We start from the raw sequence: 22486 nt of genomic DNA, 5'->3' as shown, positions 1-22486 counted from the left end.
AGGAGTGTATGACGCTGACCAATCAGTGACCAATCAGCGTCATGCCCTTCTCTCCATTCATTTACACTGCAGATAGCGATATAGCTATATCGCTATGTGCAGACACATACACAAAGACTAACATTACTGCAGTGTCCTGATAATGAATATACATCACTACCAGCCTGGACATGATGTGTATTCAGAATCCTGACACTTCTGAATCTTTTCTGTGAGATTCCAGCAAGGCAAACGCAATCTCATTTTAAATGACAGTTTACAGCGTAATCTAACGAGATTACGTTTGCCGTGCTGGAAATCTCCCAGAAAAAATTCCGAATTGTCAGGATTCTGAATACACATTACGTCCTGGCTGGAGGTAATGTATATTCATTGTCAGGACACTGCAGTAACGTTATAGCGTGTTTATGTGGCTGCACATAGCGATATCGCTATCTGCAGTGTAAATGAATGGAGAGAAGTGTATGACGCTGATTGGTCACTGATTGGTCAGCGTCATACACTTCTCTCCGACGCCCACTTGGTCTAAAGTAAAAACACGCCCACTTGGGCATTAAGAAACTCATTAGCATAAAGCTAAAATCGCTCCTAACGTGGTAAAAATAGATAGTTTTTCTAAATAAAAAGCACTGCTGTCACCTACATTATAGCGCTGATCTCCTTATATAGGGGATAGGGCACTTATAATGTGGTGACAGAGCCTCTTTATTGACTGCTTTATAACTTCATCATGTTTTTTTATTATTTTCTTTCATTCCAACGTTTTCAAATGGCTGACATTGTTTTCTTATAAAATAATACTACATTTCCTCATCCCTCCAGTTTTGGCTGCCAGACACCTTTGGATATTCCGCTCAGCTGCCACAGTTGATGAATGGCTGTGGGATTCACCGCTTCCTCACTCAGAAATTAAGTTGGAGCCTGGTGAATTCTTTTCCTGTAAGTTATCTGAAGACAAATGCGTGAGCTATAACTGTATATCAATTAATCAGATATTTTCTATTCGTGTAACGGTTGGCTACATATATACCTTCATATATCTTTCCATTTCTCTGTATTTATATTGCTTATTATTTAGAAAGATATTCAAAGTGAATCTCCACTTTCTGGACAGCACATAGCATAGCTTTACATAGTATGGTGCTTCTATATAAATAAATGAGACTGTAGTGCACATGCACTTTAGATTTGATCGTTTCAGTGCCCTTGCAGCAATGCCCATTAGTATTTCAGATGTCCGCAATTCTGGTAGTCAGATATCTTTACAGTGAGTGAGCACAGCCATGATGAAAACTAGTATTTCATATAGGGTATAAACAGTCTTATGTTTGCATACATATGGTATCTGTATTTTTATGCAGCATCATACTTTCCACTGGGTAGGCATTGATGGCTCAAAAGTCCTTGCTCATTTTCCTCCAGGGGACTCTTACGGGATGAAGGGTACAGTGGAAGAGGTGAGCGGCTACATCGGTATCTTTCAGTTTTGTATCCAGTAATATAAAGTGTGTGTGTGTGTGTGTGTGTGTGTGTACATGTGTGTCTATATATATATATATATATATATATATATATATATATATATTAGTTTTTTAATTTGGCTAGTGTATTAACAAAAACTACCTAATTCTAAAACGGGGCACAACTGAATAATAGCTTTGTGCACTTGCGTCAGAAACAGGAGTTTGTTTCAGTATCTATACTTTAGTGGATATACATTTTAATTTTGTCTTAAGTCTTTTCTACAATATGTGTTGCTTTACCATATGATTATTCAGACACTTAAAACCGTGAGGAACAACAGGGACAAGGGTCGTGTCAACTGTGGTATTATGCTCTATGGGTACGGTGATGGTGGTGGAGGTCCAACCGAGAATATGTTGGGAAGACTTAGACGGATGAAGGATACAGACGGTTTGCCCAGGTCAGTAAAATGGTTTCTGTGACATGTGGACCTGTGTGTTGTGCTGTAACATTACATAATAGTAAAATAGTTGTCTTCTTTATACAACACTTATCCATATGTCATATTGGGGTCTAGGCATTTTATAGAGGGGGGGGGGACCTGCAAAGACCGTGTCTCCCTCTGGAGGACCTGGCTCATCCGTGCTTTACACAGTAGCCCTACTGATTTTTAATAGGTGTCATGTAAGGATTTATTTGGCTGCAGGAGAAATTGAGACTCGTTTGCCCCTTCCGTTGGTGATAACAGGATTGTAGGATTTCCCAGCAAGAGATCAAAAAATATAATTAATCAAACAATGAAAAGAAATAAAAAAATTTTTACCAAACAAGTTTGAACACCATATATGCAGAAATCAAAGTGACAGATGATAAAGCTTACAAGGATATATTGTGATCATGTGACTTCCCTAGAAGGAGTAACTCTTAGTCATTAACCCCTTGGAGACAGACATTTTTTAGATTTTCATTTTAGATTTCTTTCCTCCCCGCCTCTCAAAATCAATTTTATCTTTATCCGTGACATATGAGGGTATGTTTTTTTTGCGAGACAAGTTGTCGTTTTTCACAGCATTATTTAATGTGCCATATAATCTACTGGGAAACTGAAAAAAAATTCAGCGTGAGATGGAATGGAGGAAAAAAACAGCGATTCCACCTTTGTTTTCTGGGTTTCTTATTTAGATCGTACATTGTGCGGTAAAAAGAACATGTTCGGGTCGGTTCACATCAGCGTTGGCTTTCCGTCCCGGGGTTCCGTCGGATGAACCCCGCAACGGAAAGTCAAACTGAAACCACAGCTTCCGTTTCCATCACCATTGATATTAATGGTGACGGAAACCTTGCTAATGGTTTCCGTTCGTCACCATTCCGGCAGGTTTCCGTTTTAACTATGGAATCAATAGTGCAGCGCAATATAACTAAGGAGATAGAAGGTCAAATATATAAACAAATGGAGCGGGCTGCACAGGGGGGGTACTGTAGTAATAATGGGACATTTTCATTACCGGGATATTAATTGATGTCATGGTTCGGCTTCAACTGCAAAGGGGAGACATTTCCTCAACCTGTTGCAGGAAAATTTTATGGGCCCATTTGTGGAAGACCCGACTAGAGGTGAAGCTCTGTTGGATCTGGTCATTTCTAATAATGCAGATCTTGTTGGGAATGTCAATGTTCGTGAAAACCTCGGTAACAGTGATCATAATATAGTTACATTTTATATATACTGTAAAAAACAAATGCAGGCTGGGAGGGCAAAAACACAATTTTAAGAAGGCCAATTTCCCCAGGATGAGGGCTGCAATTCAGGATATAGACTGGGAAGAACTAATGTCAAATAATGGGACAAATGATAAATGGGAGATTTTCAAATCTACTTTGGGTAATTATAGTGCAAAATGTATTCCTATAGGTAACAAGGGGCAATACATGACAAAAAAAGGGCATTTAAAAAACACAAATCTGAGGGTACATCTGTAGCCTTTTTAAATTATAAAGAGCGTAATAAATTCTGTAAAATTGTAATAAAATTAGCAAAAATACAAAATGAAAGGCAGGTGGCCAAGGATAGTAAAACAATTCCCAAAAAACTCTTCAAGTATATAAATGCAAAAAAGCCAAGGTCTGAACATGTGGGACCCCTAAATAGTGGTAATGGGGCGTTGGTCACAGGGGATCAAGAGAAGGCAGACTTACTAAATGGGTTCTTTAGCTCTGTATATACAACAGAAGAAAGAGCGGCTGATGTAGCCGGTGCCAGTGCTGTCAGTATATCAACTGATATATTAAATTGGATGAATATAGATATGGTCCAAGCTAAATAAAATAAAATAAATGTACACAAGGCCCCGGGACCAGATGGGTTACACCCTAGAGTTCTTAAGGAGCTTAGTTCAGTTATTTCTGTCCCCCTCTTCATAATATTTAGAGATTCTCTAGTGACTGGTATAGTGCCAAGGGACTGGCACAGGGCAAATGTGGTGCCTAGTTTCAAAAAGGGCTCTAGGTCTTCCCTGGGTAATTATAGACCAGTAAGTTGAACATCCATCGTGGAGAAAATGTTTGAGGGGCTATTGAGGGACTATATACAGGATTATGTGACAATAAATAGCATTATAAGTGACAGCCAGCACGGTTTTACTAAGGACAGAAGTTGTGAAACTAACCTGATTTGTTTTTATGAAGAGGTGAGCAGAAGCCTAGACAGAGGGGCCGCTGTGGATATAGTGTTTTTGGACTTTGCAAAGGCATTTGACACTGTCCCTCATAGACGTCTAATGGGTAAATTAAGGACTATAGGTTTAAATAGTATAGTTTGTAATTGGATTGAGAATTGGCTCAAGGACCGTATGCAGAGAGTTGTGGTCAATGATTCCTACTCTGAATGGTCCCCGGTTATAAGTCGTGTACCCCAGGGTTCAGTGCTGGGACCACTATTATTCAACTTTTATTTATTTATATTTCTATTTTTGCAGATGCCAATCTATGTAGTAATGTTCAGTCTATGGAAGATGTTCGTGAATTGCAAGCGGATTTAAACAAACTAAGTGTTTGGGCATCTAGTTGGCAAATTAAATTTAATGTAGATAAATGTAAAGTTATGCATCTGGGTACGAACAACCTGCATGCATCATATGTCCTAGGGGGAGCTACACTTGGGGAGTCACTTGTTGAGAAGGATCTGGGTGTACTTGTAAATCATAAACTCAATAACAGCATGCAATGTCACTCAGCTGCTTCAAAGGCCAGCAAGATATTGTCGTGTATCAAAAGAGGCATGGACTCGCGGGACAGGGATGTAATATTACCACTTTACAAAGCATTAGTGAGGTCTCATCTAGAATATGCAGTTCAGTTCTGGGCTCCAGTTCATAGAAAGGATGCCCTGGAGTTGGAAAAAATACCAAGAAGAGCAATGAAGCTAATAAGGGGCATGGAGAATCTAAGTTAGGAGGAAAGATTAAAAGAATTCAACCTATTTAGCCTTGAAAAAAGACGACTAAGGGGGGACATGATTAACTTATATAAATATATTAATGGCACATACAAAAAATATGGTGGAATCCTGTTCCATGTAAAACCCCCACTAAAAACAAGGGGGCACTCCCTCCGTCAAGAGAAAAAAAAGGTTCAACCTGCAGAGGCGACAAGCCTTCTTTACTGTGAGAACGGTGAATCTATGGAATAGTCACCGCAGGAGCTGTCAGAGCAGGGACAGTAGATGGCTTTAAAAAAGGGTTAGATAATTTCCTAGAACAAAAAAATATTAGCTGCTATGTGTAGAAATTTTTCCCTTTCCTTTCCCATCCCTTGGTTGAACTTGATGGACATGTGTCTTTTTTTCCACCGGACTAACTAACTAACATTAGGAAACGAATGGGAAAAGTTTTTTTGTTTTTTTATACTTTTAATATATATATTTTTTTGTACATTAAAACTATACTATATAAACATAACTATATTTAACTTTTTTTTTTTATAAGTCCCCCTAGGGAACTTGAGCCAGCATACGTTAGATCGCTTGCATGATATACTGCAATACTAATGCAGCATATCGCTATACTGACAGTCTCCTATGAAGCCCTGCTGGAGACAGGGCTTCATAGGAGTACAAAGATGGCAGACCTGGGGCCTTCATTAGTCCCGCAGGCTGCCATAACAACCATCGGCACCCCACAATCACACGGAGGGGGCCTCCCCTTATTTTAACAACTTAGTTGACCGCGGCATCCAAGTGGTGAAACGGGCGGAATCAAAGTTCTCTTCGATTCTGCTCGTTGCAGTGGGGTGTCACCTATAACATACAGTCGACTCTAGCTGAGCACGGAGAGCGCTCAGCCTGTATGTGCGCTACATACTTACAATTGGCGGCGGTCACGTACAGTTATGCCAAGGGGCTAAATACACTGCACATTAAAATCTGATGTAACCTAGCCTACAACGATAGTAAATGCAAAACAGATTGGCGGGGTGGCGGTTTCATGTCATCCCATGGGGCTTACGGGCCAGCAAATTTTTGAACTAGACAATTCTTTAAGACGGAAGATTTAATAAATTTTTTATTAATCTGCATCAGGATTTCTGGTGGCTCCTTATTAAGCCAACGAACTAGTAACTATTCAACCATGATAAACAGACTAAATTATACTTAGATGGGTTACAATCTTTAGAAGGTAGTTTCAATATGACTAAGTTGGGTGTTAGGGAAAGTGTGGGGGAGCATATATAATTTATTTGGGTTTCCACTGTTTTCCAAAAGCAGAAAATTATGTGGCACTCTCACCATGTGAGCACCTGGGCAGTGGCCACATCTCTTGTAAACATCAGGCGGAACTGGAAATGTTTTATCAACAATATCAGGGGAGCGATACCATCTAGTAAGGCTAAGTTCACACTACCGTTATAGTACGTTTAGCTCTCTTCCATCAGAGGAAGGGATTAACGAGAGTCCAAACGGAAAGCATCTGTTATGTAAATGCAAGTGGAGCGATACCTCAAGGCTGCTGGAGCCTGCTGGGAGAGAGCGTGCACGTAAACCTGCAACCTCTAATCCGTAACCACTCTGGTCGACAGAATCTAAGGCGACTCTAAGGTGTTTGCCAGAGCTGACTGGAAGGTGAGATGAACTTTGCTGCTTGGAACCCAGGTTGTCCTTGCAGAGTATAGTTTTGGAAAAGAGGTGCAGTGCAGCCAAACCTGAGCTGGAAACCGCACAGCCGGAAGGTTAACTGAAAGTCCAGAAACTGAGTACAGGTAATGAGATAAGCCACGCTCAAAACCAGTCAGGAGCGGTTAATTAGAATCGGTAGGCAGAGGATTAACGAGAGACAAGCCGAGGTCAGTATTCACGAGGTCCAGAAATCAGAAATGCAGGAGCAGTCAGGAGCTTGATCAAGAACCAGGAATCGGGAAGGTTCACACGCAGAGACAGATGGGAAGAGACGGGTATAAATACAAGCCCACAGCAGGTTGGCAGAAAGACAGAGAAAAGAGATGGGCTCCAAGCAAAAGAACAACCGCCCAGAAGCTAGACGGGTTGTCATAGCGACCTTAAAGAGAACCTTTCACCTCCCCATACATGTGCAGCTAAGTGCACCAACCCTGGGGCACTTGACATTTTTTTTCTCCCTCCGTTATTTAGATATCGGTGCTGTTATATTTGTCGCCAGATATTTAAATAACCCCCTGAACAATCAACGGGGCATGTACTGGCAAGGGGGCGTGTTACTATGGCTGTGACACTGTCCAATCAGATATGGATTGTGCCACATCAGGAGAGAGAGTGTGCGATTGCAGTCTTTTCACCCAAACAGGCAAGGGGACGTGTCAGTGCTACGGACAGAGCTGTGAAGAGGAGAGCGCACAAGCGCACTCTCATCCCTTCAGCTCTTGCAAGACATCAGTCTTGTATTGTCTGCCGAACTGGCAAGGGGGCGTGTCTCTGCTACGAACAGTGTAAGCGCTGATCTCTCAGAAGAGATGAGAGCGCTCATGCGCGCTCTCCTCTCCACAGCTCTGTCTGTAGCACTGACCACTTGTCTGTTCGGGTGAAAAGACTGCAATCGCGCACACTCTGCAATCGCACACGCCCCCTTGCCAGTACACGCCCCTTTGACTGTTCAGGGGGTTATTTAAATATCGGGCGCCAAATATAACAGCACCAATATCTAAATAAGGGAGGGAGGTAGAAAAAAAATGTAAAGTGCCCCAACGTTTGTGCAGCCCTCCACATTACATGCTGCACTCAGCTGCACATGTATGGGGAGGTGAAAGGTTCTCTTTAAAGGTAATGTGTCGCTAGAAAAAAATTTAGTTAAACAGTTAGTGTATAAGTGATTAAACATTGTTCTAATTTTTGTATTTTTTCACGAGTCAGGAAATATTATAAATTAGATTATAATTTATAACATTTCCCAGTGCTGGTCACTAGATGGAGCAATTCCCAAAATTGCAGTATTGGCATGTGGTAAAGCAACCACATTGCTTTATGCTGCAAAATTTGCGAAAACTCACTCGCTCTAGTGAGCTCACAGAATCCCCCCTCCTTTATCCTGGCTAGTGCCAGGAGAAAGAAGGGGATTGAACGGTCAAACCTCCTACACTGTGTGTCGCCATTTTTTGAGCTAACACACAGTGTAGTAGGTTTACATACAGTAGTAATCACACACTAAAAGACGTACATACACAGAAATAACTTACCTTCTCCAGCTGCTGCTCCCTCCGGTCCGTCTGCGCCCTCCGCTCCAAGTGCACAAGTCCGGAAGCCGCGACCGGAAGTAGTAATCTTACTGTCCGGCCGCGGCTTCCGGTCCACAAGAAAATGGCGCCGGAAGTCACTCGGCCGAAGACCTTCAATTTGGACTGTGTGGGAGCGGCGCATGCGCCGTTCCCACACAGACGGCGTACAGCATAGTGGATGGAACGGGTCCAGTTCGCATTCACTATGGGGCTGTATGTGCCGTATTCCATGTCTGTATGTGTCGTTAATCGACACATACAGAGATGGAAAAAAAAATGGCAGCCCCCATAGACAAGAAAAAGTGAAAAGATAAAAAAAAGTAAAACACAAACACACAAATAAATAATTTTTTTTTTAATAAAACACTAAAAGCAAATTGATATAAAAAATTTTTTTTTTGCGACACTCGTCCTTTAAGGGAACTGGTGTTTTCCTAACCGCATCACTTCCATTAGAATTACCATTGATTTCAATGGTAATTCTTTTTTTTCAGATGCTTTCCTTTTTCCTCAGTTCTCTAGTTTTCCGTTTTTTTGACAAACCTAGCGAACGGAGGCAAAAAGAAAAACATCTGAAAAAAAAGAATTACCATTTGAAATCAATGGTAATTCTAACGGAAGCGATGCTCGAAAAATCTCGGCGGATCTCGAAAAACCATGTGTCCGTTTCAATATTTGCTTAACTTCATGGGGAAAAAACGTGGCGCAGAGGTTTTACTCCAAGGAAGAAATAAAATTAGGTTTACTAGGTACATTGTTTAATAGTTTGCTCTAAAACGTAGAAATTAAGTGGTTAGGCTGGATAGAGAAACCCTGGATAGCTTCAAGCAAGGGGTCAACATTTCTCAATTCTGCCTAATTACCTACTTGATTATTCTGGATAAGTATTTAATGGGTCATTGCACTGTTTGTATTACATTTTCCTTTAAACATATCCTAATAAAAAAGGATATGCAATAAAAACACCATAAACTGGTAACTCAAATCTGTGCTAAATGTGTTCGGAATCTCCAGAAACGTTCGGGATACTTTAGTACTGTAATTCATGTTTTTTACTCTCTACCTAAGTGGCCATCTCTCGTTTTCATACAACAGAGTTCACCTGTCTACTCCTGATCGTTTTTTTTCCGCTTTGGAAGCCGACACTTCTCGCCTCTGCTCCTGGGTTGGAGAACTCTTCCTTGAGCTGCACAATGGAACGTATACAACACAAGCCCAGGTAACTATTCTTCATGTGAATTTTGTTGGTACATTGACTGTTCATTGTTTGATTTTTATTTTTTTTCACAACCTTTAAATCATTAGATTAAACTACAAACAGCCGTGTTCTTGTTCATACTTTAGATGGCAAGCTCTGGTCAGTGGTAATCCTTTATTTTAATGTGCTCTGCAGGTAGGGTGTCTAGCTTAGTGCTAATGAATCATTAAAATTGCACCCACCGCTCACCTCTGTCCAAAATTTGTAGCTGCGGCATGAAATGTGACCTCACAATCTTTGTTCTGTACATGTGTGTACAGAGCATGTGCATGCATGGATGAGGGGTCCTGTGACTATATTACGAGGACAGTGGCAAGAATTGCAACATATGGTTAAGTATCTTTTTGTTTTAATTTTTCCCCTAAGGCCAAATGCACACAATGCGTTCGGGTTGACACAATACCAGAATTTGGACTTCGATCCCGATACTTTTTGTAGTATTACGATTCTCGATACCAAAACGATACTTTGCAAACTGTAATAAAAAAGAAAATGTAATCATAATTTAAAAAAAAAACTTCAATTTTCTGATGACAGGCGCGTGGTTTGATTAATTTTGAACCTCGAGGTGCTTTGCTTTAACCCCAACATGTTTCTCAGTCATAATGGACAACATTGGGTTAATGTGTGAAGTACATGATGGGGTTAATTACTATTAATGTAAGGCACATGGAGGTGCTAAATTCATAATACCTCGTGCCTCGCATCAGTAAGTGAAAGAAAGCAGTTTATATCTTATTTTTTAACCGTGTACACATCATAAATGACGCTATAAATTTATTATGGTCACGACGATAGCGAATATGTGTATTTTATGTATTGAGACTTTTTTATTTTAATGTTTATTGTAAAAAAAAATGTGTTTTTATTTTTCTTTTACATTTTTTATTTAGCATGACTTTATTTTTTTTTTTTTTTAAATGCCAGTACATTAGCTTGTGTACAGATACTACAGGCAGGTATTAGGAAATACCGAAGTATGCCCCAACAACAGGAAATATGGTCCGACAGCCCTGGGGTCCTTCAATGGACCCTGGGCTGTCTGCCCATAGATGCTATGTCCCTCGATTGCATCACAGGGGCTCTCTGTGACGCAATCCCAGGGGCATCCCCCTTCTCATTTTCCCCTTGAATGCTGCAGTCAACTCTGATCGCAGCATACAGGGGAATAACGTCGGAGATCAGCGATTAGCATGATGTAATGCGGCCGGCGCTGCACTAATGAGCGCCGGCAATGAAGACAGAACATGGGGGGGGGGGGGGGGTTTGCAGTGCGCCCACCATGTTCTATGTCTTCAGTGCTGGCGCTTGTTAGTGCAGCGCCAGCCTTATCACCTCATACTGACTGTGTGCGCACGCTTGTCAGGAGCGGGGCAATGGCTGTATTACACACCCGTAGCCCCGCTCTAACTATATTCATGTGTTACAATACTAAGCTGTGCAACTGCACAGCTTTGTATCGAAATACACAAATTGACGGTATTAAACCGCCTGAGTGTGTACGGCATCGAAATTGTATCGATATTTCGATGCATCGTGCTTCCCTGCGATGCGTATTACATGCGGATTTGCCATGAGGATTTTCGTGCATCATATCTACAGAGTAATACAGTACCAGCAAAGTAATGAGATATCAAGAAATCTCATCTACACGGTGCCGATTTTGTTTCTGCACGTAAAATGAGCAGCGGTGCAGAATTTTAAATCCGCAGCATGTCAATTTAGCTTGCGTTTCTGCATGCAAATTGTATCTGACTAGTTATAAAAATAGCGCACCAAAATCTGAAGCATTAAACCGCACCTATTTCCACGTCAAAATTTAAAAAACACATCAAAAAACGCACTATTGGTACGGATTTTATTTGCGGAATTAGCTGCGTTTAACTGCGGTTTTGATTCTAATTTTCTGCACTAAATTCCGCAACGTGTGCATTTGGCCTTAACACCTTCCCGACCGCCCACTGTCTTTTGACGTCAGGCGGTGCGGGTGCTTAATCTACAGAGACGTCTTTTCGCGTCGCTGCAGATCAGGCTGATGAGCGCTCGTGTGAGCACTCATACTCTAAGCAGGAGCTGTTACTAACAGCTCCTGATGTTAGAGCAGCCTCCTGAACACAGCTGGGGTCGGCAAACATTCGGACCCCAGCTGTTTAACCCTTTGATTACCGCGGTCCGTGACCGCGGCATGATCAAAGGGAATTCCCCTCTTTGATTGCATCACCGGGATTCCAGTGATGCGCTCAAACACCCGGGAATCCCTCTGCAGTCAGCCCTGGGGACCTACAAAGGACCCCAGGGCTGTCTGTTCCGTGTGCCTGCTGTTCGGGCACACTATGTGCTGCCCGATCAGCAGCCTGTGTCATAGTGACACAGTGTAATGTATTAGCATACTGGAGTATGCTAATACATTACAAGTAAAAAATAAAGTTACAAATAAAGTTATCCCTTGATGGGATTAAAATAAATAAATAAAACAAATAAATAAATGAAAAAAGTCCCAAAAAGAGTCTTTATTTTGCATTAAATACATTTTATTGCCCCTACACTAAATAAAAACAAAAAACCTACGCATATTAGGTATCTACACGACCGTAATAACCTAAAGAATTAATCTAATGGGTTATTTAGCGTGAAACGTGAACGGGATGAAAAATAAACCAAAAAAACTATTCCGAGAATCGCTTTTTCCTATATTCGCGCTGTAAAAAAAAAATTTTTTTACCCCCAAACTGTGGGGAAAAAAAAATACTATTTCTCTCGCATAAAACAAGGCCTCATACAGCCACGTCAGTGAAAAAATAAAAAAGTTATGGCTGCAGAAGCGCAGAGAGGCAAAAACAGAAAAATTTAGCTGGTCATTAAGGTCTTTTCAGGCCCGGTCATTAAGGGGTTAAAGCTACTTTTAAGCTGTTGGCTTTAGGTTTAGAAACGCTCTTTCACTCTTAGACTTTTGAGTCCTGGAGCACGTCCAATGATTCTGCTTGGAACAATGCATTAGCGAAAAGGTAATCTAAGAAATGTAATACTAATATGTATATTGGTTTCTGCTCATTTGCTATTTAGATCAAGAAAGGGAACAGACAATGTGAGCAGTTACTGCATGATGTGGAATTCCTCAGCTCTGTTACTCTGGCTCAGGACAAGAGTTTCATTTACCCAAGTGATCGGCTTCAACATCTCTGGAGGTGCAGTCACACTTTATTCTCCATCCATACCTGCCATTAAATCATTGCTGCGGATATTTGGTCCTGAAATTCCTCTACACGACACCTTCCAGCACATTAACAACCTATTGTTATATTTACTCCTATAATACTTTTACCTTATTTAGTTTTTTTTACACTACAGAACACTAAACTTAATTCTAATGGCAGCCACAATTTTTAAACCAAATATGTCAAATAAAATTCCACTCCCGTATTTCATTATATATCAAAACGCAGGTTTAAACTGAGGCTGAACAGTCATGTGTGAACCAGGCCTAAAAGAAAACTCTTCTTTGTAGTAGTAAATCCTAAACCAGACCTGAGCAAAGGCTTCACTTTGCTGTATAGAGTCTGCTCCTCCCCCACACAGTTGTACCTCCCAGAGACTAAAGGAATCACGTGGGATTTGGACCTCATTTTTTTTAAATGAAAGTAAAAACGGTGTCCTGTAATACTGAGGGAAATCTTCTGTTCTGACAATGATATACACAATGCTCAGCCATAACATTAAAACCAGCTGACTAATGTTGTGTAGGTCCCCTCGTGCCGCCAAAACAGCTCTGCGGCATGGACTCCACAAGACCTCTGAGGGTGTCCCGTGGTGTCTGCCACAAAGACTTTAGCTGCAAACCTTTAAATCCTGTAAGTTACGAGGTTGGGCCTCTGAATCGGAATTATTTTTTTCAGCACACCCCACAGATGTTCGATCAGATTGTGATCTGGGAATTTTGGAGGACGAGTCAACACCTTAAACTATTTGCCGTGTTTCTCAAACTATTCCTGAACAATTTGTAGTGTGGCAGGCTGCATTATCCTCCTGAAGGACGCTGCTGCCGCTAGGGAATTTAACCTGAATGGCAACAGGCCCCTATATATAAGCTAGGGGCATAGGGTGACATTTTAGCCCGAAACGTCGAATGTGGCCTGAAAAGCATGATATTGAAGTGCTGTCTTTTACTACTTTCGCATGTTCGAATTATTCTCTTCTCTTATGGCTAAATGGTGTATATAGAAAATAGTCCTTAGAATTTCATCCACTGACACTACTATGTTTGGTGGTGTTTTTTCTTACCATGTATTAATGATTTTGTGTAATATGGCAGTGCTGATGTGAGGCTGGTTTTTTTTTCACTCCTGGTCAAGGTTATTGCTTTTGAATCAGTTCCATGATGTGCTACCAGGTAGCTGTATCGAGCTGGTGGTTGAAGATGCTTTGAGATACTATGAAGGTAAGACCATTTATTTCAACCCATAAACTGTTTGTGTTTTTGTTCGGGTGTCATGTTTTCCGGATATGGAGCTTCTAGACCCTAAACCAGGTTCCAGCTGCTGTTGATGGTTGTCTGTAACAGGGATGAGCCTCTTCGTCTTTTTCATGATAGTGGTTGTTATAGTTAACAGATGAATAAAGTTTAAGTAATGTTCATAATAAATAATAAACCCCTATGGTTAAAATCATCTCTTTTTTTTTTTTTTTCAACACTGATCTTTTTTTTTTTGTATGATAGAAATCCGAACAGATGGAGCCAAACTTCTCAGTGAAGCAATGCAGTCCCTTCTAAAGACTCCATCCCAGCCTGCGGCAAGTCAGTCGTTCTCAGTAATAAACACGTTGCCTTGGGAGCGCACAGAGGTTATTTCTATACCAGGACCAGCGGAGCAGTGTTTGGGTAAGTTTCTCACATTTAGTACAGTTTGTGTATGCTATATCCAGTGTAGGGCTGCTGAGTTGTGGCCCATGCAACACAAGTTAAACTCTGACAGATTAATTTTGCCCTCATCTGCAAAATTTAGAGAGGCAAGAGAAATTTGCAATTTCTTGTCCTTGGCCATGATGCTCACACTTGTAAGATCTATTTGATATGTTACAACATGCTTCTCTCACCATACAGTGCTACATGCATACCTAACGGCATGGTACATACACTATATGGCCAAAAGTATATGAAAACCCCTCCCAATTATTGAGCTCCGGTGTTTCAGCCACACCCATTGCAAACAGATGCATAAAGTCAAGCACACAGCCATGCAATCTCAATAGGCAAACATTGCTAGTAGTATGGGTTGTACTCAGAGCTCAGTAACTTTAAACTTGACATTGTCGTAGTATGCCACCTTTGCCACAAGTCAGTTCATTAAATTTCTGATCGCTAGATCTACCCTGGTCAACTATATGTGCTATGATTGTAATGTGGACGCGTCAAGGAGTAGCAACAGCTCAAAGTGGTAAACCACGCAGACTCGCAGAGCAGGGCCGCTGAGTGCTGAAGTGTCTGACACATAGAAATTGTATATCCTCTGTTGCATTACTCACTACAAAGATCCAAACTGCCCGTGAAAGGGACAACAGCACTTGAACTGTGCTTTAAGAGTGTTATAAAGTGGGTTTCCATGGTCTAGCCGCTGCACACAAGCCTAAGACTACCATGCACATGTGTAAAGCACACCGCCACTGGACCCCGGAGCAGTGGAAACGTGTTCTCTCGAATTCTGAATCACATTTTCACCTGTGCACAAAACGAGGGCCATAAATACATGGTTTGGTTGGAGGAAGTCAAATGGCCGGCACAGAGCCCTGACGTCAAGCCCATGGAACACTTTTGGGATGAATTTAAATGCCAATTGGGAGCCAGAGCTTTTCATCCAACATAAGTCCCTGACCTCAAAAGTTCTATTTTTGATGAATGGGCACAAATTTCTACAGAAACACTACAACATTTTTTGGAAAGAGTGGAGGCTGTTATAGGCGCAAAAGGCGGCCCAGCTCCGTAGTAAAGGCGTTTTATATTGATATCCTATGCTTAGAATAGGTCATTAATATCAGATCGGTTACGGAAACAGCTGAGCTACGCTGTTTCCGTAAGCCCCATAGAACTGAATGCTAGTTACGGAACCATTGTAGCTACGCTGCTTCCGTAACTGTCATTCACTACTATGGGACATAAAGAAAAAGCGTAACTCACCGAATTACGCTGTTTCCGTAACTCCCGACCATGTAATCTGTAAGTGGTCGGGAGTCAGCGTGAGCACAAAACAAAGAGCTAGAACGGGGTTTAGGGGACCCCATTCTAGAGATAGGTGCGGGTCCCAGAAGTGGGACCCACATCTATCTGACATTTATGACCTATCCTGTGGATGTGTCATAAATGTCCCTCATAGGAAAACCCCTTTAAGTAATGGCAAACTTTAGTAGCAATTAATGTGCCACGGTTTCTAATAAGCTACATGGTATTTTGTTTTCTGTGGCACACAATGTATGTAAAGTGGCACAGATATGTCTGTCCGCTAGCGTTCTCTGCACTAACAAATTAGATTGCTATACACAAAATTATTTCATACATTTCCCGCAATCTAAAACTGGCCATAGATGTATTTTTCATTTTATGTTACTGATATTGAACATCTAGGACACATTTAACCTGTAAATTATATTTTGTACAGTCAGAAAGTTTTTGTTGTTTTTTTGCGGCGATTCCACGTGCTAGCGTGTCACATTTCTGTAAAGCCGCTGTCTCTCCTAGGGTTCTGAAAGAGGTGGCCCGCTATTACATGGAGCTTTTATACCAAAATTAAGGATCACTTTTGGGATCCAAACTACAAGGTAGCAGCATTCCATGTTACATATGAAACCTATAGTCTCCACTAGCCCCCTGTGGTAACCATGTTATTATTCTTGTGTCATATTGACTTTTCTATCCTGTATTTTTTAAGGACTAGTGAAAGTGCCCAGTATGGGCTATGCTGTGTTGACTGAAGGAATGAGTCCTGTTTCACCTGTCATAGTGGTCATGCAGGTAGGTTCTGATCCAGTAGATTAAACATGCCCAGACAGCAATGAATGTGTGTATATGGATCTTGACAATTAAGGTTGCATTTCTCTTTTACAATTTTACCAGCACAAAAGCATCTACATCCCTTTATACAATATAATAGGTGTGTATATATAGAGAGCGCTATATAGATATGGTGACTGATTACTACAAACCTACACAATGGTAAGCCACCATACAACACAGACTAGTATAACTGAGCACAGGGGGTATTGACCAGGCCTTTAGACCAGTCAGAATGAGACTGTGGCATGCACCCTCAACACAACATAAATATATGTGGTCAAATAAATGTGGCTTGTTGAATCGTGGTAGGTAATGTATCATCTTGGATGGCATAAATATAATGTATTCAAGACCTGCTTTGACAGTTTTCATATTACCAGCATGTACTTAATTCTTTATTATAGTAAACAGTGTGTATGTGTGTGTGTGTGTATATATATATATATATGAAGGGTATGTGCTACTGCTTTCAATTGGTGGTCCTCAGAGCTTGCTTCAACATTATGTATTGTCATTTTGAGATATATTTTACCTTTAAAGAAACATTAGGCCTAATCCCTTTTAAATGGGATTTACTGGATTAGAAAAACATGACTGTTTTCTTTCAGAAACCTCACCACACCTGATCACAGGTTGTGTCTGCTATTGCAGCTCGGTTCCATTGAAGTAAATAAGGCAGTCCTTCAATACAACACACAGCATGTGAGAAGGGGGGGCTGTTTTTGTAAGAAAGCATAATTTTATTTTGATCCTGTGGAGTCTCTTTAATTTATTTTGTAGTGCAATGCAATACATTGTCCCTTGTTCTGAACACGAAATACAATGAAAATGATGTTTGCCCCGTGATGACTTACATAGCTGCAGATCTGTGAGCCTCCAGAAGCATTTGTATACGCAGCCGTTCCATAAGCTGCACTTTTATATATTTTCTATTTTAGGATTCAATGCCTTTTAATTAACTCTCTCTTTAGAATGATGGTTCGATAACTATGCAGAATGGAATCCTTCAGGCCAACATTGATTCGATGGGACGTTTGACATCTCTAAAGCTCTTATCCTGCAACAGGTAAAGCAGTTTACAATGTTATCAATGGGCAAATATAACACTTATTGCACCAGCTGTAATTCTGTGAGTGCTCCCTCTAATTTCTAGAACCTAACTTTACAATAATTCACACAAAATGAAATATAGTTGCACAAAACTGGTCGTGTGAAGGCAAGTCCAAACGTAGTGCTCCTTAACCCAAATGCATTCCAGAACTGCGTTTCTATTGGTAACAACCCATAAGTCCGATTTTGGTACCCGTAGCAATTCTGTTCTGGGTTGTATTTGTGTTGAGGAGCGCCACATTTGGACTTGCCTTCACTTTTCGACAGGTTTAGTGCAACTTTATTTTTTAAATGTTTTAGTTATTAATGGGAAAAAGTCCTTCCTTATTAGAGTGACCTTGTGTAAGAACGTAAAACAGAACCGCTAATAAGGACATTTTATTGATCTAGTCTGTATTCTTACTTATGGATTACTCTAGATATATTGCATGTATTACAGTATTCAATTGAAACCTTGTGTTAGTGCATTTATTGTAACTATGTCTCTTGTTCCAGAGAGTGCGTCCCAAGAGCTTGTTACGGGAACCAGTTTGTGATGTTTGATGACGTTCCCTTGTTCTGGGATGCTTGGGATGTGATGGACTATCACTTGGAGACCAGGTAGCTTTGATCAGTCTTGCTTGGGTCAAGTAAATATTCTTGTTACTGTTTTCTATTCTCTTATTCTGCCATGTTCTCATTGTAGAAAACCTGTAACCAGTATCTTGACAAAACTAGAAATCCATTGTGATGGAGGACTGAGAGGAGTTGTGAAGTTTAGTCTGAAAATCAGTGATCATAGTACTATTGTGCAAGAGATAATCCTGGAGGCTTCAAGTCCATACATCAGATTTAATACTGAGGTAATGGATGTAATAAAGTACAACTCTGCATAAAAGCCAAGAAAAAGTATTGGGAAAAAAACTATAGTTGACAGTCCACGGTTAAACGCAATATGACTTTTATATAACAAATAATAATATTGTAAGGTTATATTTTTATGTTTGGAATTAACAAAATGACATAATATGCTTGCACAACATCACTGGATAGAAACAGAAGCTCTATTCCCTTTTACTTTTTTTTTTTTTTATAGCTTTTTTTTTTTTTTTCAACAAACATATGTGGAAAGGCATAGAAAGATTTAATACACGTGGATTAATATGGATGGTTTAAGTTTTCATTTATCCATTAACGTTAAAAAAATAAAAATAAATAAAAATATGCTGATGGGACACTTAGGCTGCGTTCACACCTGCTTTGTCAATTCCATTGTTCTGCTCCATCATAGGAGCAGAAAAATTACATTTATGGAGTGTCTGACATCAATGGCAACCGACAGATCCCATTGACTTATAATGGGGCCCGTTGGGTTCTGCCAAGGAGTCCGTCGTTTTCACAGTAAAAAATAGCACTGCATGCATCGCTATTTTCACGTCAAATTTGGCAGAATCTGCAACGGAGATTCCAAATGGAACCGCCAATGCAGATGTGAGCAGAGCTTTAATTTGCCCTTTTGCTTTGATCTTTGCACGCTAGTTTAGTTTCCACGTCACTAACATCCAAAAGTTATGTTTGAGTTTACTGCAGAGTTAATACGGTATGAAGGCTATTATCGTGGTAGAAGACTATAATTTTTTTTGTCTAATGAAATGTAGTTTCTGGGTTCCGTTTGGTTCATGTATATATTATAGATGTCTTCATGTTCTGCAACAGGTAACCTGGAGTGAGGCTCATAAGTTTTTGAAAGTTGAATTTCCTACTTCAGTTCACAGTACAAATGCAACGTATGAGATCCAGTTCGGACATTTACAGAGACCAACTCATCGCAATACTTCTTGGGACTGGGCCCGATATGAGGTGGGGGTCTTCACACTGTTCCTGTATTAGCGCTTTGATTACCAGATACAAAGAAAAATCAATAATGCTGTATAATGTTTGAAAGCAATGGTGTTGTAGATAAACCATACAAGAGGAGTCGCCTCATTTATAACCATCATTTTGGAGAAAATAAGGCTGCACCTGTCCCTTAGGTCTAATCTCTCCTTTTGTGGCTATTTTTCCTGATTGTGACCCATCCCCTTTGTACTAAACGGGGGCAGCCATTACATTTCCAGCCACTTGAAGGCTTTATGACAACATCTGTGTTAGGGGTATGTGAAGAAGGACTGGTCAAACTGAAAAGGAGGAGTTTATTTAAAATGATATACCGTATACAACATTGAAACTATTTGCACCCACAAACATCAAACTCCGTTCACTTAAAGTGTAACTTCAGATTTTGGCCAAAGTTATGGCGCTCTGCTTGGTCCTCCAGTTTCACTTCTCTCAAGCAGAACAGGTTGCAGTGTGGGTGGAGATTGGAGGCGCTATTGTGTTGGTGTCTGTCTTCTCGTATAAATCGGTGAATTATAACTCGGCACACTTAATTTGGATGCAATTAGGTTGTAAACGTTCCACAAATGGAATGTATCATACAAAGAAAAATTGGAACGTAGACACAGTGAAGAATATTTCTATCTGCAACATCCGGAGAAGACGTTTTGGCCCGTCCAGCGCCTTGTTCACTGTCCCACTGAGTCAGTAAGAATTTGGCTTGTATAGCACTGTTTTTCCAAAAATTGTTTCACGTGCCATTCCACGTTCAAGCATTCTCCTTTATTCAGTACCCAGTGAGAACAAAGAGAACAAACAGGCGCTACGTAGGGTGAGTACGTCAGGGTAAAGGTGACTTTCTCTGTTGAGCATAATAAATGGAGGCTCATCCTAAATGGTTGTGCAACACTATTGCGGAGCGAGATGGCTGGGAAGGATGCTGCCGGTGTCGTAATCCCCAGAGCGTCCGGTGCCAACCTCGTTGGGGAGTAGATGCATGTAGATAAAAATAATAGAAACCAGGTAGGATCCACTGTAAAAAAAACAAAAAACAGACACCATCCAGGTGCAAAACCTCCACAAGTCAATCTCTTTTTTGGTAAAAGCTAATTTATTGTATATAAACAATAGGGCATAATGAAAAAAAAACAAGAGTCTAGTATATATGACTAAGTGTGGCAGTAAACGAGACCCTGGACGGGCCAAAACGTCTCCTGATGTCACACATTTCAATATTCTTCACTACGCTTTTGTTACAATTTTGATCTATATGATACATTCCATTTTTGGAACCATTCAAACCTAATTGCATCCAAATTGAGAATACTGAGTTACAATACATTGATTTATATGAGGGGACAGACCCCAACTCACTAGCACTTTCACCTGCAGTGTAACCCATTCTACTTAACATTCAGGTAAGTGACTCTTGAGAGTCAGAGCACCATAACATTGGCCAAAAGCTGAAGGTTACGTTTTAAGTCAACGGAGTTTGATTGTGGGTGCAAATAGTTTCAATTTTGTATACGGTATATCATTTGTAATAAGCCCCTCCTTTTATATGATACATTTCATTTTTGGAAACATTAAAGCTCATTTGCATCTAAATTGAGAGTGCTTAGTTATAATTCATTCACGTACCTGAATGGCGCTGTTCCAGAGATCCCGCGCTGTTCTCTTTAGTTTTCCCTACGCAGCCTCCCTTTTATCTCATGACAGCGTTGCTTTGTTGTCATGGCCAGCACAGGCTTCATCTTTCTTTTCTCACAGATCTTGTTTTTACCAAAAGGTAGATCCTGTATATATCGCATACTCACCAGATCAATCTTCTTCACTTTAAAGTGTTCAAACAATCCCTCAAAACCCACTTTAATAAAGTTACCTTCCCTCATTCTTTGTATCCTGAATACGCCATCCACATCTGCAACTCCAATGTTCAATATGACTTTCAGCCGCTGCCTTCTACCATACATGTTGTATCTACAGATTTCAGATTGTAAGTTTGTGCACGGTCACCTTCCCCTCCTCCTTATGTTTGTAGTTTACACCCCTTGTTATGATGTTTTTCCATTATATGTATGCTGTATATACATACGTGACGTTTCCTGTTCCCTTTGCAGGTTTGGGCGCATCGATGGATGGATCTGTCCGAGCACGGCTTTGGAATAGCTGTTCTAAATGACTGCAAATATGGTTGTTCAGTGCTTGGGAATGTTCTCAGCCTTTCCTTGTGAGTCATTGTCCATATGTTTTTTCTAATCTAACCCTTTTGAAAGTCAAAATCTGTAATCCAGGTAAATAGAAATGTTCCTTCCCTAGTTGGCACATCTACTGTGCTGTCACTCCAGATGGTTTCTTTGTTTTGTCTCTTAGTCATTGTGATAGCGCAGGCATGGCTTTGTGCCTTAGGCTGTGTACACCACCAGTTATGAGAACACGTTCGGCATATTCATGGGAAAGATCCCGGCGCATTTGCCAAACGTAGCCGTAGGCCTCCATTCACCCGACAGAGGCCAAAAGGAAACTATAGTTGTTATGAATTATTTTTTTTTTTTTCTTGCTGTATAGGAAAACGCAGCAGACATCGCTTTCTTTTACAGTGGGTCACCACAAAAAACGACCCTATTTTTAGGACTACCAGACTCCTCATTTGACACCTTCCCGCCGCAGCCATTTTTCGGATTTTTTATTTCAATTTTTTTTCCTCCCCACCATCCAAAAGCCAAAACTTTTTTTTATTTTTCTGTCGATTAAGTGGTATGAGGGCTTATATTTTGCAGGATAAGCTATAGTTTTTAATTATACCATTTTGGGATACATGTGAGGTATTGTTCACTTTTTATGTGGTCGATGAGGTGACCAAAAAAATGGTGATTCTGGTGTTTTACCATTTTATTTATTTATTTTTTTTACGGCGTACACCGTGCGGGTTAAATAATGATATATTGTAATAGTTCAGACTTTTACGGATGCGGCGATCCCAATTATGTTTATTTATTTTTACTATGCTCTAGGGGGAA

The 22486-nt window shown here is 40.5% G+C and overlaps 1 protein-coding gene across 3 annotated transcripts in view; it reads left to right on the top strand.

Moving 5' to 3' along the window:
- The window catches only part of MAN2C1 (mannosidase alpha class 2C member 1), a 51197-nt gene that overhangs the window by 20332 nt on the left and 8379 nt on the right, over positions 1-22486 (top strand). For all 3 annotated transcript variants that reach the window (XM_075857865.1, XM_075857864.1, XM_075857863.1), the window contains exons 10-22: positions 823-939; positions 1362-1457; positions 1779-1924; positions 9298-9421; positions 12524-12645; positions 13810-13895; positions 14175-14336; positions 16378-16460; positions 17474-17568; positions 18108-18212; positions 18298-18454; positions 19308-19451; positions 21587-21696. In XM_075857865.1, coding sequence (XP_075713980.1) covers positions 823-939; positions 1362-1457; positions 1779-1924; positions 9298-9421; positions 12524-12645; positions 13810-13895; positions 14175-14336; positions 16378-16460; positions 17474-17568; positions 18108-18212; positions 18298-18454; positions 19308-19451; positions 21587-21696 — 1547 coding nt within the window. The remainder of the gene's footprint in view (positions 1-822; positions 940-1361; positions 1458-1778; positions 1925-9297; positions 9422-12523; positions 12646-13809; positions 13896-14174; positions 14337-16377; positions 16461-17473; positions 17569-18107; positions 18213-18297; positions 18455-19307; positions 19452-21586; positions 21697-22486) is intronic.

Source organism: Rhinoderma darwinii, chromosome 3, assembly GCF_050947455.1.
Source record: "Rhinoderma darwinii isolate aRhiDar2 chromosome 3, aRhiDar2.hap1, whole genome shotgun sequence".
NCBI lineage: Eukaryota > Metazoa > Chordata > Amphibia > Anura > Rhinodermatidae > Rhinoderma > Rhinoderma darwinii.
The sequence above is the reverse complement of the archived record's forward strand: the minus strand, read 5'-3'. Positions and strand labels throughout refer to the sequence as shown.